Source organism: Cydia amplana, chromosome 18 (genome assembly GCF_948474715.1).
Source record: "Cydia amplana chromosome 18, ilCydAmpl1.1, whole genome shotgun sequence".
NCBI lineage: Eukaryota > Metazoa > Arthropoda > Insecta > Lepidoptera > Tortricidae > Cydia > Cydia amplana.
The window spans coordinates 6,635,114-6,647,971 of record NC_086086.1 but is presented as its reverse complement, the minus strand read 5'-3'; the positions used below and the strand labels follow the sequence as shown (position 1 = coordinate 6,647,971).

Here is a 12,858-nt window from a genome sequence, read left to right as displayed (position 1 = left end):
AAATAGTCTGTGCGGAAAGAGAAGAGTCGTGGAATATATTGGGCCCCATACATTTCACGACTCTTCTCTTTCCGCACAGACTCTATAGGACAGGTGATATGTAGGTACCTAAATGTTTAATATGTTTCCCGTACCTTTTCGCGTATAGGTAGGTATGTAATTTTTTTATACCCCATGACAGCCATTCGCATAGATACCTATCTAACAAAAATCTCAATACCAGCCTTATAAGCATCAAATGGAACAGAATAGTACATTGTTAACCAAGGGGTGAAAGGCACTCATTTCTGCCGAGGTAGTTTGATGCTCGAACGCAGTGCTTGGAACGTAAAATGCTCTAGTGCAGAAACGTAAGTATCATTTTCTGCACACCTTTTATAACAACAATGACTCTCTTTCAGAGCATGAGAAATGAAAAACAACAAATATTACTCGTTAAATACATTCAACGTTTTCCATTGTCAGCTTCGGAATACACGACCCTGGATTCCCCATGTCGCTAACGCTTGCACGCAGAAAATGTGGTGAATGTAGGTACTTAATGGAAAATGTATTTCTCACTCCAAATAACCTTAAATTGTAATATTATGTACTTAGTAGAACAATGCGTATTGTTTGACACACTTGTCAATATAGACAAAGAGCTTACCAACATTACAAGTAGGTAATAACCTACATTTTTAGGTACCAACAACAAATATATACCTACCTAACTAAAATAAAAAAATTACATTAAAATCAACTATAGGTACCTACTCTTAAAACTAAACACTACTACTAAATCCTACCTAACTTACCTATTGTTTTGTGAGATTGGTAAAATTTTGCTTAGAAACGACTTAAGTAGGTACCTACTGAAAATTATTCATAAAAAAGCAGACATTACGAGTGCGGTAACAACTTGCTGTAACAGGTGCCATACCCAACTAACCGGTACGTACCTACTTTAATTAGGTACTCTTATTATTTTTGATGCAGTTAATATTTAAATTGATTTGGGGTATGTAATTTCAATCTTAACGACATACCTCCTACTTTAAATATATCGACGAGAACACATAAGTAATACGTTACTATTACTATAATCTTTTCTCATATCTCAGTCTTTTTGGGACCGTAATTAAAACACACAGACAATCAAACCTCTAGACATAGCATAGTCGGTTAGTCGCGCTACCCCCTCTGCCACACATACGGTAGCGTTACTCCATCTTCGAGTCAATCCCGTGCCGTGATTGGTCCGTGTCTTTGAACGGACCAATCACGGCACGGGATTCGCTCACCTCGTCCCCCCGCACCCCCGTATTTTTGGCAGCATCGGTTTCATGAAAGAATTGGCCTAAGCTCAGTCTAGAGGTTGGATTGTCAGTGTTAAAACATTAAAATTCAATCGAGTTCAGTTACAGTCTTATTAGGTACGAGTAGGTACTTTATTACTAAAAGCCAGATGCGTAGGATTATTCCCACTAGTTACCACTAAGTTGTTACCAGTGGTAACTACTGGGAATGTTTTTCCCACCTTTTACCACTGGTAACTACTGGGAAAAATAATTCCCAGTGGTTACCACCAACTCGGTTTGGTGGTAACTACTGTACTGGGAATTTTTATTCCCAGTAGTTACCACCAAAATTTTGTTAAGAGTTAAATACTAATAAAAACAGTATAAATAGTATAGTATAAATATAGAGTGATTTTGAATAACCTAATACAATCACTTGAAAAATAATCTAAATGGATTATTAAATTTTTCCTTACATATATTATAGTTTTTGTACCTACTAGTACTGGTTAAACTGTTTCAATAGGTTAGGTCACTTTTAAGGCAGTTTACTAAAATTTTAATCGACTTATAATTATATATTAAATCACTCTTTATTTATACTATACTATTTTTATACTGTTTTTATTAGTAATTAACTCTAACAAAATTTTGGTGGTAACTACTGGGAATTATTTTTCCCAGTAGTTACTAGTGGTAAAAGGTGGAAAAAAAAATCCCAGTAGTTACCACTGGTAACAACTTGGTGGTAACTAGTGGGAATAACCCGATGCGTAGGTAAGCTATTAGGTCGCGTGATCTGAAAATATATGAAAAACTCGACGATTATACGCGTTTACTCTTTGCCTAGATCTTTGAAATAGCGAATTAATTATGTAATTACTCGTGTAAATACCATCAACCGATACGTCTTCAGTGATCAATGTAGGTACCTACGATCAAATAAATGAAACAGGTGTTCATAAAATATTAATTAGATGATGATGCGAGAGAATAAAAACCGGACAAGTGCGAGTCGGACTCGCGCACGAAGGGTACCGTACCATTACCTACGCAAAAAACGGCAAAAAATCACGTTTGTTGTATGGGAGCCATGAATATTTATTTTAGTCTGTTTTAAGTACCTATTTGTTGTTATAGCGGCAACATAAATACATCCTCTGTGTAAATGTCAACTGTCTATAGCTAGTCTATCACGGTTCATGAGTTACAGCCTGGTGACAGACAGACGGACAGAGGAGTCTTGGTAATAGGGTTCCGTTTTTACCCTTTGGATTCGTAACCCTAAAAATTACGGTTGCAAGCATATAGTACGGCGAAGTAAATTCAGTTATAAAACTCGTAAATTAAAATAGAGGGTACTACTACTTAACCTTTTCGACGCCGTGTCAAACACAAAAGCTGCCACGCTGAAATTGAACTTTATGCATATGCACGTAGGTCTATGTTGCTCTGGGGTCTGTGACCGATTAATCGGTCTTTGGCGTTGAACCTACTTTTGGCGTGTGTGGGTGTGTGGCCATAAAATTATCTTTTGTTTACAAACATGTATTTTTTTGTTTCTTTCCGTCATTTTGACGTGGGTATGTTCGTTAATCCTTGACGGCCATGACGTCAACTGACGCGCGCGGCTTATACGGCCCAATAACAACCTTCGTGCTGACCAGGATTACGATGACGCACCGCACACAATAGCCGTGGCGTTTAAAGGGTTAAAAAGAGCAAAAATTTAACATGTCTTGCTAGTTTTATGAATAAGGGGGCAAGTAAGTAAATAACAGGCAAGAATTATTTATAATAATGTATTTATCATTAACTTGGTATAATTTATAGTCAACTATATGTGTTGATGAAAGTGTTGATACTATGATTGAACAGAAGAGAAAATTGATTTATCACAGCCATTGTGGAATATGTCAATGAAATGTGGAAATTAAAGTCGTTATTCGTTATGACATGAGTTATTAGACTTAGACCATGACGCGCATAGGCTTCAATGAATTATTGCATTGGCTTCCTTCAAGGGTTTCGAAATTTCAAGGTAACAGATAGTCTTTTAAAAATAACTACCCATTTGAAATTTTAAAACGGTTCTGCTTAAGATTAACCAATAATATAACAAGGAATGTCTTGATTTGAAAAACAATCAGCTGATTACATTTTAATAACTAAAATAATATAGGTACTAAGCATTATATTAGCGTAGTGAATTAGCTAAATACATACCATCAAGGTATTTTTAAATTATAATAACCTATATAATACTTTTCAAAATCGCATTATAACTAAGTAAGGCACTGTGGTAAGAAGTAGAAGAGACGTCCATTTAATTTAGAGATTCCTAAATAATATCCAATAAACATAACCAATTACAAAATGTGAGCCTTCACTAGACTCGTTGCAAAGTGATAACTAATTAACATAGATAATTTTATTTTACTTTAAATAAATTTAATTTTAAAACTTTTAATAAAGAAAAATACCTCAAGTAAAATAAATAGTAACCAACCAACCAACCAATAATAAAAATACCTCTATAAGATCATAAAACAATCTGAAATAACTATTTGAGTAGGAAAACGGTTTAGCTTATCACATGGATAAAATGAAAAAAAAAAGAAGGTAAACGTACTAGTGGTCGACATGGTAATACCCAATAGATGGCACCCTGCTCTCACCTCTATTGACAATGACTTAAGTTTTGACATGTACTGGGACCGCGTCGAACACCAGTACGTTTACCTTACCTAATACAATTTTCCCAACACCAACAAGAAATATTGTATTACTGGCCGGCACTGTACCTTTCAAATGAAGTCATCTAGGTACAAGATGTACTTAACTTGTAGGGTACCGTTTTACTTGTAACTTATTGCATCATCTCAGCATCTCGCAGCCTCTGGGCGGCTTGGAAGGTGTTATGCATGAGCATAGCCACGGTCATGGGGCCCACGCCGCCGGGCACGGGCGTTATGGCGCCGGCCACTTTACTCACCTCTGCGGACAAAATACTACGTTACAGAGGGAAGTGGAGGAGTGAGAGTTGACGACCGAGAGCTAGGGGGTTCAGTTGTTTGAGACAGGCAAATTGTAAAAACAGCAAAATAGATAGGAATATTCTAAAAAATCTGATTTGATGAACGCTATACTTTTAATGTAAATCACGCTTAAATAAACAAAAAAAAGATACTTTACTGAAACTCATTAGAAAACTTCTAAATTATGAAGGTAGGTCCCGCAGTAAAAATGCTAATGTATTTTTACTGAGAAAGTTTGTTGCTAGACTTTCTTTGTTGTTAACTAGTCAAGTAACTGCACTAAGAGTACTCTAGATATTGATAATATATGAAAATGAAAATGAAAAATGATTTATTTAGGCATCAAAAATGCAGCTTATTACATAGTAGAAGGGTATTACATTTTTAGGAGTAAGTATTCTATTGTTAGACAGCCTAGGAATAGTGTCCTGAGCCCTAAACTAGGTAAACCTGTCTTATAGGGATCAGGGAATAAACCACCGCTACTTCTAGCAATGCAGGTTAGTTGTGAAGTATACACAAGTTAAAAATATTATACCGAAGGTCTGATCACTTACAGCGCTATTGTTCTAGACTTCAGAGGTAAACAATCAATAATTAATATTTTTAAGTGCTATTAGTGTTCGAGTATGTACAACACTTAAAAATTCATAAAAGGTTATAAATAGGTAATGTTACTTTAATGGTTTTAATTTCTTACAGCCCTCGGAACACAATCTACTTCAATATATTTAATTGTCATGCCAGGTTTAATAACTTGAATGGATAATGAATTTTTTGTGAAGTGGAGATAGATATCTATTCCATCTTTTCACATTTGAAATTAATTAAGCTAGAAAGTTAAAACTCTGTTAATTATTTTTTTAGTTCTATTAAAATTGTATTTAATACACAAACATGTATTATTATTACACATGTTCTCTGAAACATTTGGCAAGTCATCAGTTTCTCCAGTACCGGTAAACAATGTTATAAAATATGTAAAACTCACCATCATAATCGACATCACCAACAAGTCTGGTCTTCCCTTCATCATCAGTGACTCTAATGATGCCAACATCAATGACTGTAGCTCCAGGTTTCACCATGTCAGCTTTGATTAATTTTGGAACACCTAAATGAAATAATTCAAATTAGTCATGAACTGTTTTATATTTTGAGTTTCGTTAAGGGCGTAGGCGTCTAGGTTGTATAGGGAAAGAAACTAAGCTAAAATCGCTTTTTCACCTCAGTAGCTCGAACAAGGGTACTTTGCTACTTAAAAACAGTGAGCAAAATCGCATTTTGCTCACTGAGTGAGACAAAATGAGCAAAATGCGATTTTGCTCACTCAGTGAGCAAAATGCGATTTTGCTCACTGTTTTTAAGTAGCAAAGTACCCTTGTTCGAGCTGCTGAGGTGAAAATTTAATTGTTGGTATATCTTAAGAAAACATGAGTGAATAGAGGTAAGTGATGAAGAAGGAATACATTTTTCGGGTTCTCTAATATGTTCTCACTGCTGAGGTGAAAAATGTTGTGTACTACACGAGATCAAAGTTATTTACATCTCGTGCGCTTTTGAGTCCCTTACTACGCTCAAGATTCTAAATTAGTATTATAGAATCTTTCGCTTGCACGGGACTCAAAATAAGCACTCGAAGAAATATCAAACTTTGATCTCTTGTTGTACAAATAACTATTGTATGGGGCAGTGAAGTGTTCGGTGAACTTGAAAAATCTTGTAAAGGATGCATGCTTATTATTTACATTGCTAAAAAGTTTGATTAGTCTCATTCATTTATATTATTTATAATTTATTTTTCATGAAGATTCAGCCGAAATAGTAGTCAATTAGTACGTTTTTGTAAAACTACTGGCAACAGGGGTTTTAGTTAAGTTTTCTTACCTATAATATTGTTTAGGGTGTGTAAATGCAAAAGATACAAAGCAGCTGGGATGGGACAAAATTAAAACTTATGATCAAAAAGAAAATTTTAACCTACCTGTCGCTGTAATAATAATGTCAGCATTCCGGCAGTAGAACTCCAGCTTCTCTTTAGGCGTGTACCGGTGGCAGATGGTGACCGTGGCGTCCATGCCCAGGCCACTGTCATGACTCATGTCACTGTGTAACATCATGGCGATTGGCATGCCGACATTCTTTGAACGGCCGACTACAACTGCGTTACGGCCAAAGGTGTCGATTTTGAATCTAAAAAAAATGTTGATTTGAGTTTTAAGTTAAATATTCCAGAGGGTGGACTTAATTTTTTAAGTAGGTACATATTTGAGATCAGGTCTTACAAGGAAGTTAAATTTATAAAGATTGAATAAGATAAATAACCTACCTAAGTAATTCCACTCTTAAATTTCAATTCACTTGTTTGAAGTGAACAAAAATGTATGGAAAATTAGAAGGGTGGCTATTAATATATTAAGCAGGCTGTGTCAAGGTCAGTACAAATTCTAAAGTTAACATTTCAATAGTGTTACAAACTATGAAAATATGGAAACAATAAGTAGTCTGGCCGGACTTGAAAAATATGAAAATTACAACCAAAAATCATCAAGATTGTTCATCAAAATTGTGCACTTATGATAACAATTTTACTACATGATATCATGTACTAGATATATATGAGATTAAATATCTAAATTGTTTGGTAAGCTAAGTTGGTAAGCCACTGGTAGGTATTTTTTTCTTAATTGACTTAATTATTGCATTTTTAAAATTAATTGACAGAAGACAATAATATTACTCACTCCAGTCTTAGTTTTAAAAAATACACACCTTTTCAACATCTCCACAACAGCCAGAGCAGTGGCAGGAACAATAGTTGGCATGTCCAGACACAGCTGCCCGACATTCACAATGTGGAAGCCGTCCACATCCTTCTCCGGAGCCACGGCATTGCACACCTTCCTCTCATCAATGCCTCCGGGCAAAGGCAGTTGGACTAAAATGCCATCAACTTCAGAGCTCGCATTCAATTCATCAATAGCTAACAGAAGATCCTCCTCAGTCATATTGGCTTCATATCTTATTGTTTCCGCCTTAATGCCTACATCTGTCGCAGCTTGGATCTTGTTCTTAACATAAGTATGGCTCGCCGGGTCATCTCCCACTATAATGCATCTCAAGGTTGGCGCCCGGTGACCTTGTTGCATCCAATTATGGATCTTGATTTTTAATTCATTGCGGATATCCTTGGCAAGCCCCTTACCATCAAGGATTCGGGCCATGATGCTAAACAAAAAAAAATTAAAAACATTATTTTAAAATTAATAAAACAAACACATTAAGCTATTAACACAACAATAAAATAATCATAAAGAAGATTTGATATAAAAGGTGATACAGTCTCATTTTGAGACAGAATATAAATAAAATCCAAGCTAAGAGAAATAAAAACAAATTAATAAAACCACACAACATAAAAAAGTACTACGGTTAAAAATAAACTAGTAGCGGAGTAAATACAGAGGTCATTAATCTAATATATTACCTGGCCGAGCCCAAAGAATCAAAGAACGTATGACTTCTCATTGTGGATTTCAGAACTGTACTGACAACTCGGAAGCAAATGATTTGCCTCATCGCCTACTGTTGACGTTAACAGGTCAGTCAGGTCACATTAACCGAACAACAAAATTATTATCGATCATGTTTGCTAGTCTCTATAGTTGGTATAGAACAAATAATTGGCCCCGATACAAACAAGTAGAACGAGTGTTAACTGGATTTAAACAGTTTAATAGTACACTATTTGTTTGTGGGGTTGAAGAGATCAAGAACAATCGCAGTAACTGGTTCATTATGAACATAAACTGCTTAAAACTACTTTAAAATACGTCTTACTGTGCGATACCGGATACTTCAAGACCAATGTAACTTAGGTTATCTTTACTCATAGGTTATCAGCTTATTTACCTGTTTTTCTTGTACAACGGCAAGTAAGGAGGCGTGTTGTGTTGCGTATGAATTAACCTCATTGAAGCCAAGCCCAAGACGAAAACAATTTCATCAATTTACACAATTTATGATAACTTCCTGGTTTAACACCAACACGGAACGGAATTCAGTTTGGTAACAAACAAGAGGGGAAAATGCTTGTATTATTTTGCTATAATTCTACGTTACATACCTAAGTTACACTGATAAAAACTTCTTAATAAAATTTCCACTACTAATAACGCGACACTTGTGATAAATGTGTGATAATGTTATTTTTATTGCACTACTACGTGTACGTCGTGTACGGTTTAATAGAAGCAATTTTCACCTTTTAACAGTTTTAACTAACGTGGATTTTGACAGCTGGTTCTTTTGACATAAACGAAACAATGTCATATAAGAAGCAACCTTATTTTTATATATCTAAAACACAGTTTTTATCATCTGTGTTATTTGATTTAAGTAGACGCCAGTTTTTCTAATGTCTATTCATAAGCCCCCTCCACACTCGTGCGCGAACCGCGGCGCGGAGCCGCGAACGCGAGCACATGGCGAGCACAGAATAAGTAAACGCGAGTGTGGAGTCGAGTTCGCATATTTCTAATCTAGGACCCTATAGAAATGAAATGAGGCTCTAAACATGAAGTGTAGCTATTTCTGTAAATTAGAAATAGGCGGCAAATTTAAAAAATGTACCTAGGCGCGAAGGTTCGATCTTCCATACAAGATTTGAATTTCTCGCCTTTTTCTACTGACAAACTGGGTTTGCCAGAGTAAGTATACAATACAACCCTTACTAGTTTCGTCATGCCCGTCCGTCCGAGGTTTTGGTCCCTAATCGTTACGAGTTGAGAATCCTAAATAATGCTCTGTCGTACTCGTTATTGAGGTAGAATAGGACAAACATCGCCAAAAAACACTGCAAGCGTGCGTTGCTTCGTGCGTCATTCGGCTGTATAGGAATTTGATAATTATCTTACGCAAATAACAATGGAGAAACGCAACGCCCACGTCTTTATCTTATTGTTAAAGATATATTATTAGCTATAGATATAGTGCGACATCAAATATATAGTCCGTCAACCAAATCTTGTCAGTAGCAATGTAAAGCAAACTAAAGTAGGGCAACACTCAAAGAGCAGTATTGCGCTAAGAAATGCAGCAATGTACATCGAACCAAAAGATTTTTTTTTCCGCTGAGCGCGCCCTGCGTACGTCAATTCAAATTGTCACTCGCGGTTTATTGAAAAAAATTGAAACGGACGGACAATTTAAAAGCGATGTTAAAACAATGTTAATCAAAATGATGAACAAATTTGAAGATATCAAAAACAACTCCCTATAGTAGTGCTTATATTCTCTTTGTTCCCTATCTATGTCTTCTAAGTTTACTAAAATAAAATCATATCAAAATGCAGATAATTAGATAGTGCATATATTTGTTATTTACAATATAATATGCCACTTGTTAATGTAAATTAGTGTACTCTTCTGGATGAATATGAGATAACTGTGTAATTTTTTTTGATTGGTATATATTGTACAATAGGATTACATATTAAAAATAAAACAACTGATATTTGGGTGTTTATTTAATTTAAAGGTAAATAAGATAAGGGTCACTTTAGCTTACACTATAATTCAGGTCATTAATTGAAAAAATATAATGAAGTTACCAATGTTACCGGGTCACTTCAACCAAGCATAATACTCTGTAGTGCTCTGTAGTATTCTATTGCATCTTTGTAAATAGTCACAACTGATTGCTGAAAATATTAGACATGTGGGCCTATGGACGGTTTCCAGGACACAATTTATGGTCTTGTTGGATAGATTTAGGCATACGTTTTAATTTTATTTATGTCTTTTAACCCTAAAACAAAAAAACTGAACATAATCTTAAAAGTTCGAAAGAGTTCGTCCAGTGTGTACTTGTCATAACCTCAATTTTTAGTAATGTTTACCATCAACGAGCATGATTGTACATTGTAGGCCTCTTAGCTTTGCTTATTCTTATTTAATGTATTGGTATTTAATGGTGACAGCAGAAATATCTCTTGAAACAGAAACGATTCAGAATGAAAACCAAATGAAAACAAATAAGGTGACGGCTGTCGTTCACGATCCACATTCCACAGATAAAACACAGATGACACGCATTTTGGAATTATTCCAACACAGTGTTGCTAACCCGCGATTTTTCAAATTTGCCGCCTTTTACTACTGACAAGATTTGGTTGACGGACTTTAGTTTGTAACTCATTTCAAACATAGAATCATACTATCTTTGTCTTACACTAGTACTAGCACCCAAAAGAAAAGGATGAGTAGGTATAGTTTTTTTGGTTGTTATTTACTGACAAATTGTTTTGACCAACTATAGTATTCGATAATTATCTAATAATTATTATAATATAACATAATTATAGATATTAAATAAAATTGAACTACAAAATTTCCATACTAAATTTTTGCCATGTTTAAGCATTTTACGTCAAAAATGAGAGTTAAGTACGTAGAGACAAACCAAAGAAAGTCTGCAGCGCTAGATTAAAAGTAGTTTTTAAAAATCAGTATGCGACAACACCACAGAAAATGGATTAAATAGTCTTGATACTTGTGAAATTTCTACCATATTTACCGTCTATGAAAAAATTAAGCTGTATGCACAGCTTAATTTTTATGGTAAAATAAATTTCATTCCAACAATAGATGTCACTATTAATATGTAGACATATACTAATATTGATAAATAATATTGGGAGAATGTGACATTTGGCTTCATCAAAATTAATAAGCTTTTGTAATATCCGCGACGGCGGTAAATAGGTACAGAGGGCCTACCGCGAACACCGAAGTTCTCAATATGCGAGCATCTTTCTCTTTTACTCCCATTAAGGCGTAATTAGATTGACATAGAAATTGCCCGCAATTTGCGAACTAAAGTTTTCGGAAAAACGAAATAAACCATTAAAACAATAAACATAAAGTCCGTCAACCAAATCTTGTCAGTAGTAAAAGGCGGCAAATTTGAAAAATCGCGGGTTAGCAACACTGTGTTCAAATAATTCCAAAACGCGTGTCATCTGTGTTTTATCTGTGGAATGTGGATCGTGAATGACAGCCGTCACCTTATTTGTTTTCATTTGGTTTTCGTTTCTGTTTCAAGAGATATTTCTGCTGTCACCATTAAATACCAATACATTAAATAAGAGTAAGCAAAGCTAAGGGGCCTACAATGTACAATCATGCTCGTTGATGGTAAACATTACTAAAAATTGAGGTTATGACAAGTACTGGAAGAACTCTTTCGAACTTTTAAGATTATGTTTGTTTTAGGGTTAAAAGGCATAAATAAAATTAAAACGTATGCCTAAATCTATCCAACAAGACCATAAATTGTGTACTGGAAACCGTCCATAGGCCCACATGTCTAATATTTTCAGCAATCAGTTGTGACTATTTACAAAGGTAAACCTTTTAAACAGTATTAAGAGCCTTGATTATATCGCCGTTCTTTCGCAATATCTACCTAATCCATACATGTTTGTTGCAGGATTAAATCTTGCCCAATATAAGGCGTTCGTAGTAGGTAGTATCTTTTCAGACAATACTTACCTATGGCGGTTTATGTACGTGTACAACGCAACCAAGTCGAAAAGTGACCCTTATCTTATTTACCTACCTTTAAATTAAATAAACACCCAAATATCAGTTGTTTTATTTTTAATATGTATATTGTACAATATATACCAATCAAAAAAATTACACAGGTATGTCATATTCATCCAGAACAGTACACTAATTTACATTAACAAGTGGCATATTATATTGTAAATAACAAATATATGCACTATCTAATTATCTGCATTTTGATATGATTTTATTTTAGTAAACTTAGAAGACATAGATAGGGAACAAAGAGATTATAAGCAGTTGTTTTTGATATCTTCAGATTTGTTCATCATTTTGATTAACATTGTTTTAACATCGCTTTTAAATTGTCCGTCCATGTTTCAATTTTTTTCACAGACTTGTCATTTTCGCGCTCGTTTTTTTCAATAAATCGCGAGTGATAATTTGAATTGACGTACGCAGGGCGCGCTCAGCGGAAAAAAAAATCTGTTGGTTCGATGTACATTGCTGCTTTTCTTAGCGCAATACTGCTCTTTGAGTGTTGCCCTACTTTAGTTTGCTTTACATTGCTACTGACAAGATTTGGATTAATTTTAGCTTTAACTAGTAGGTACCCATGCCGTGAGCATAAGCATGGAGGTTGTGGGTTCGAGCTCAAAACCCGGCTAGTACCAATGAGTTTCTCGAAATGTTAGAGGAAGTTCATAAGTATGCCTATACCTATTAGGTGTGTTCAATTTGCTGTGAAACCTTAGTCTAAACCAATATTATATTATCTAAGTAGGTACATATGGTGAAGTATTAAGATGTTTCATTCCACTTACCCGTCATCAACTCCAAATTTTGTAAACATTGTCGTTTTTCAGCTTGAATCGCCTCGTGCTGACTTTTTACAAGTGTAAAATTATTCGTCATGCGGAAAAGTAACTCCCGCACATCGGTTTTCTAAGGTTTCACCATGTTTATTC

The 12,858-nt window shown here is 34.9% G+C and overlaps 1 protein-coding gene across 1 annotated transcript; it reads right to left on the bottom strand.

The window, feature by feature from the left end:
• Positions 1 to 4,124: 4,124 nt before the first annotated feature.
• On the bottom strand, positions 4,125 to 7,958 carry LOC134656206 (bifunctional methylenetetrahydrofolate dehydrogenase/cyclohydrolase, mitochondrial). Its single transcript, XM_063511710.1, has 5 exons — positions 7,806 to 7,958; positions 7,091 to 7,546; positions 6,303 to 6,511; positions 5,310 to 5,432; positions 4,125 to 4,277 (listed from the first exon to the last, which is right to left on the bottom strand). Exons 1-5 carry the CDS (start codon positions 7,895 to 7,897, stop codon positions 4,150 to 4,152), a joined length of 1,008 nt encoding a protein of 335 aa, XP_063367780.1. The 5' UTR covers positions 7,898 to 7,958; the 3' UTR covers positions 4,125 to 4,149.
• Between the last annotated feature and the right edge of the window lie 4,900 nt (positions 7,959 to 12,858).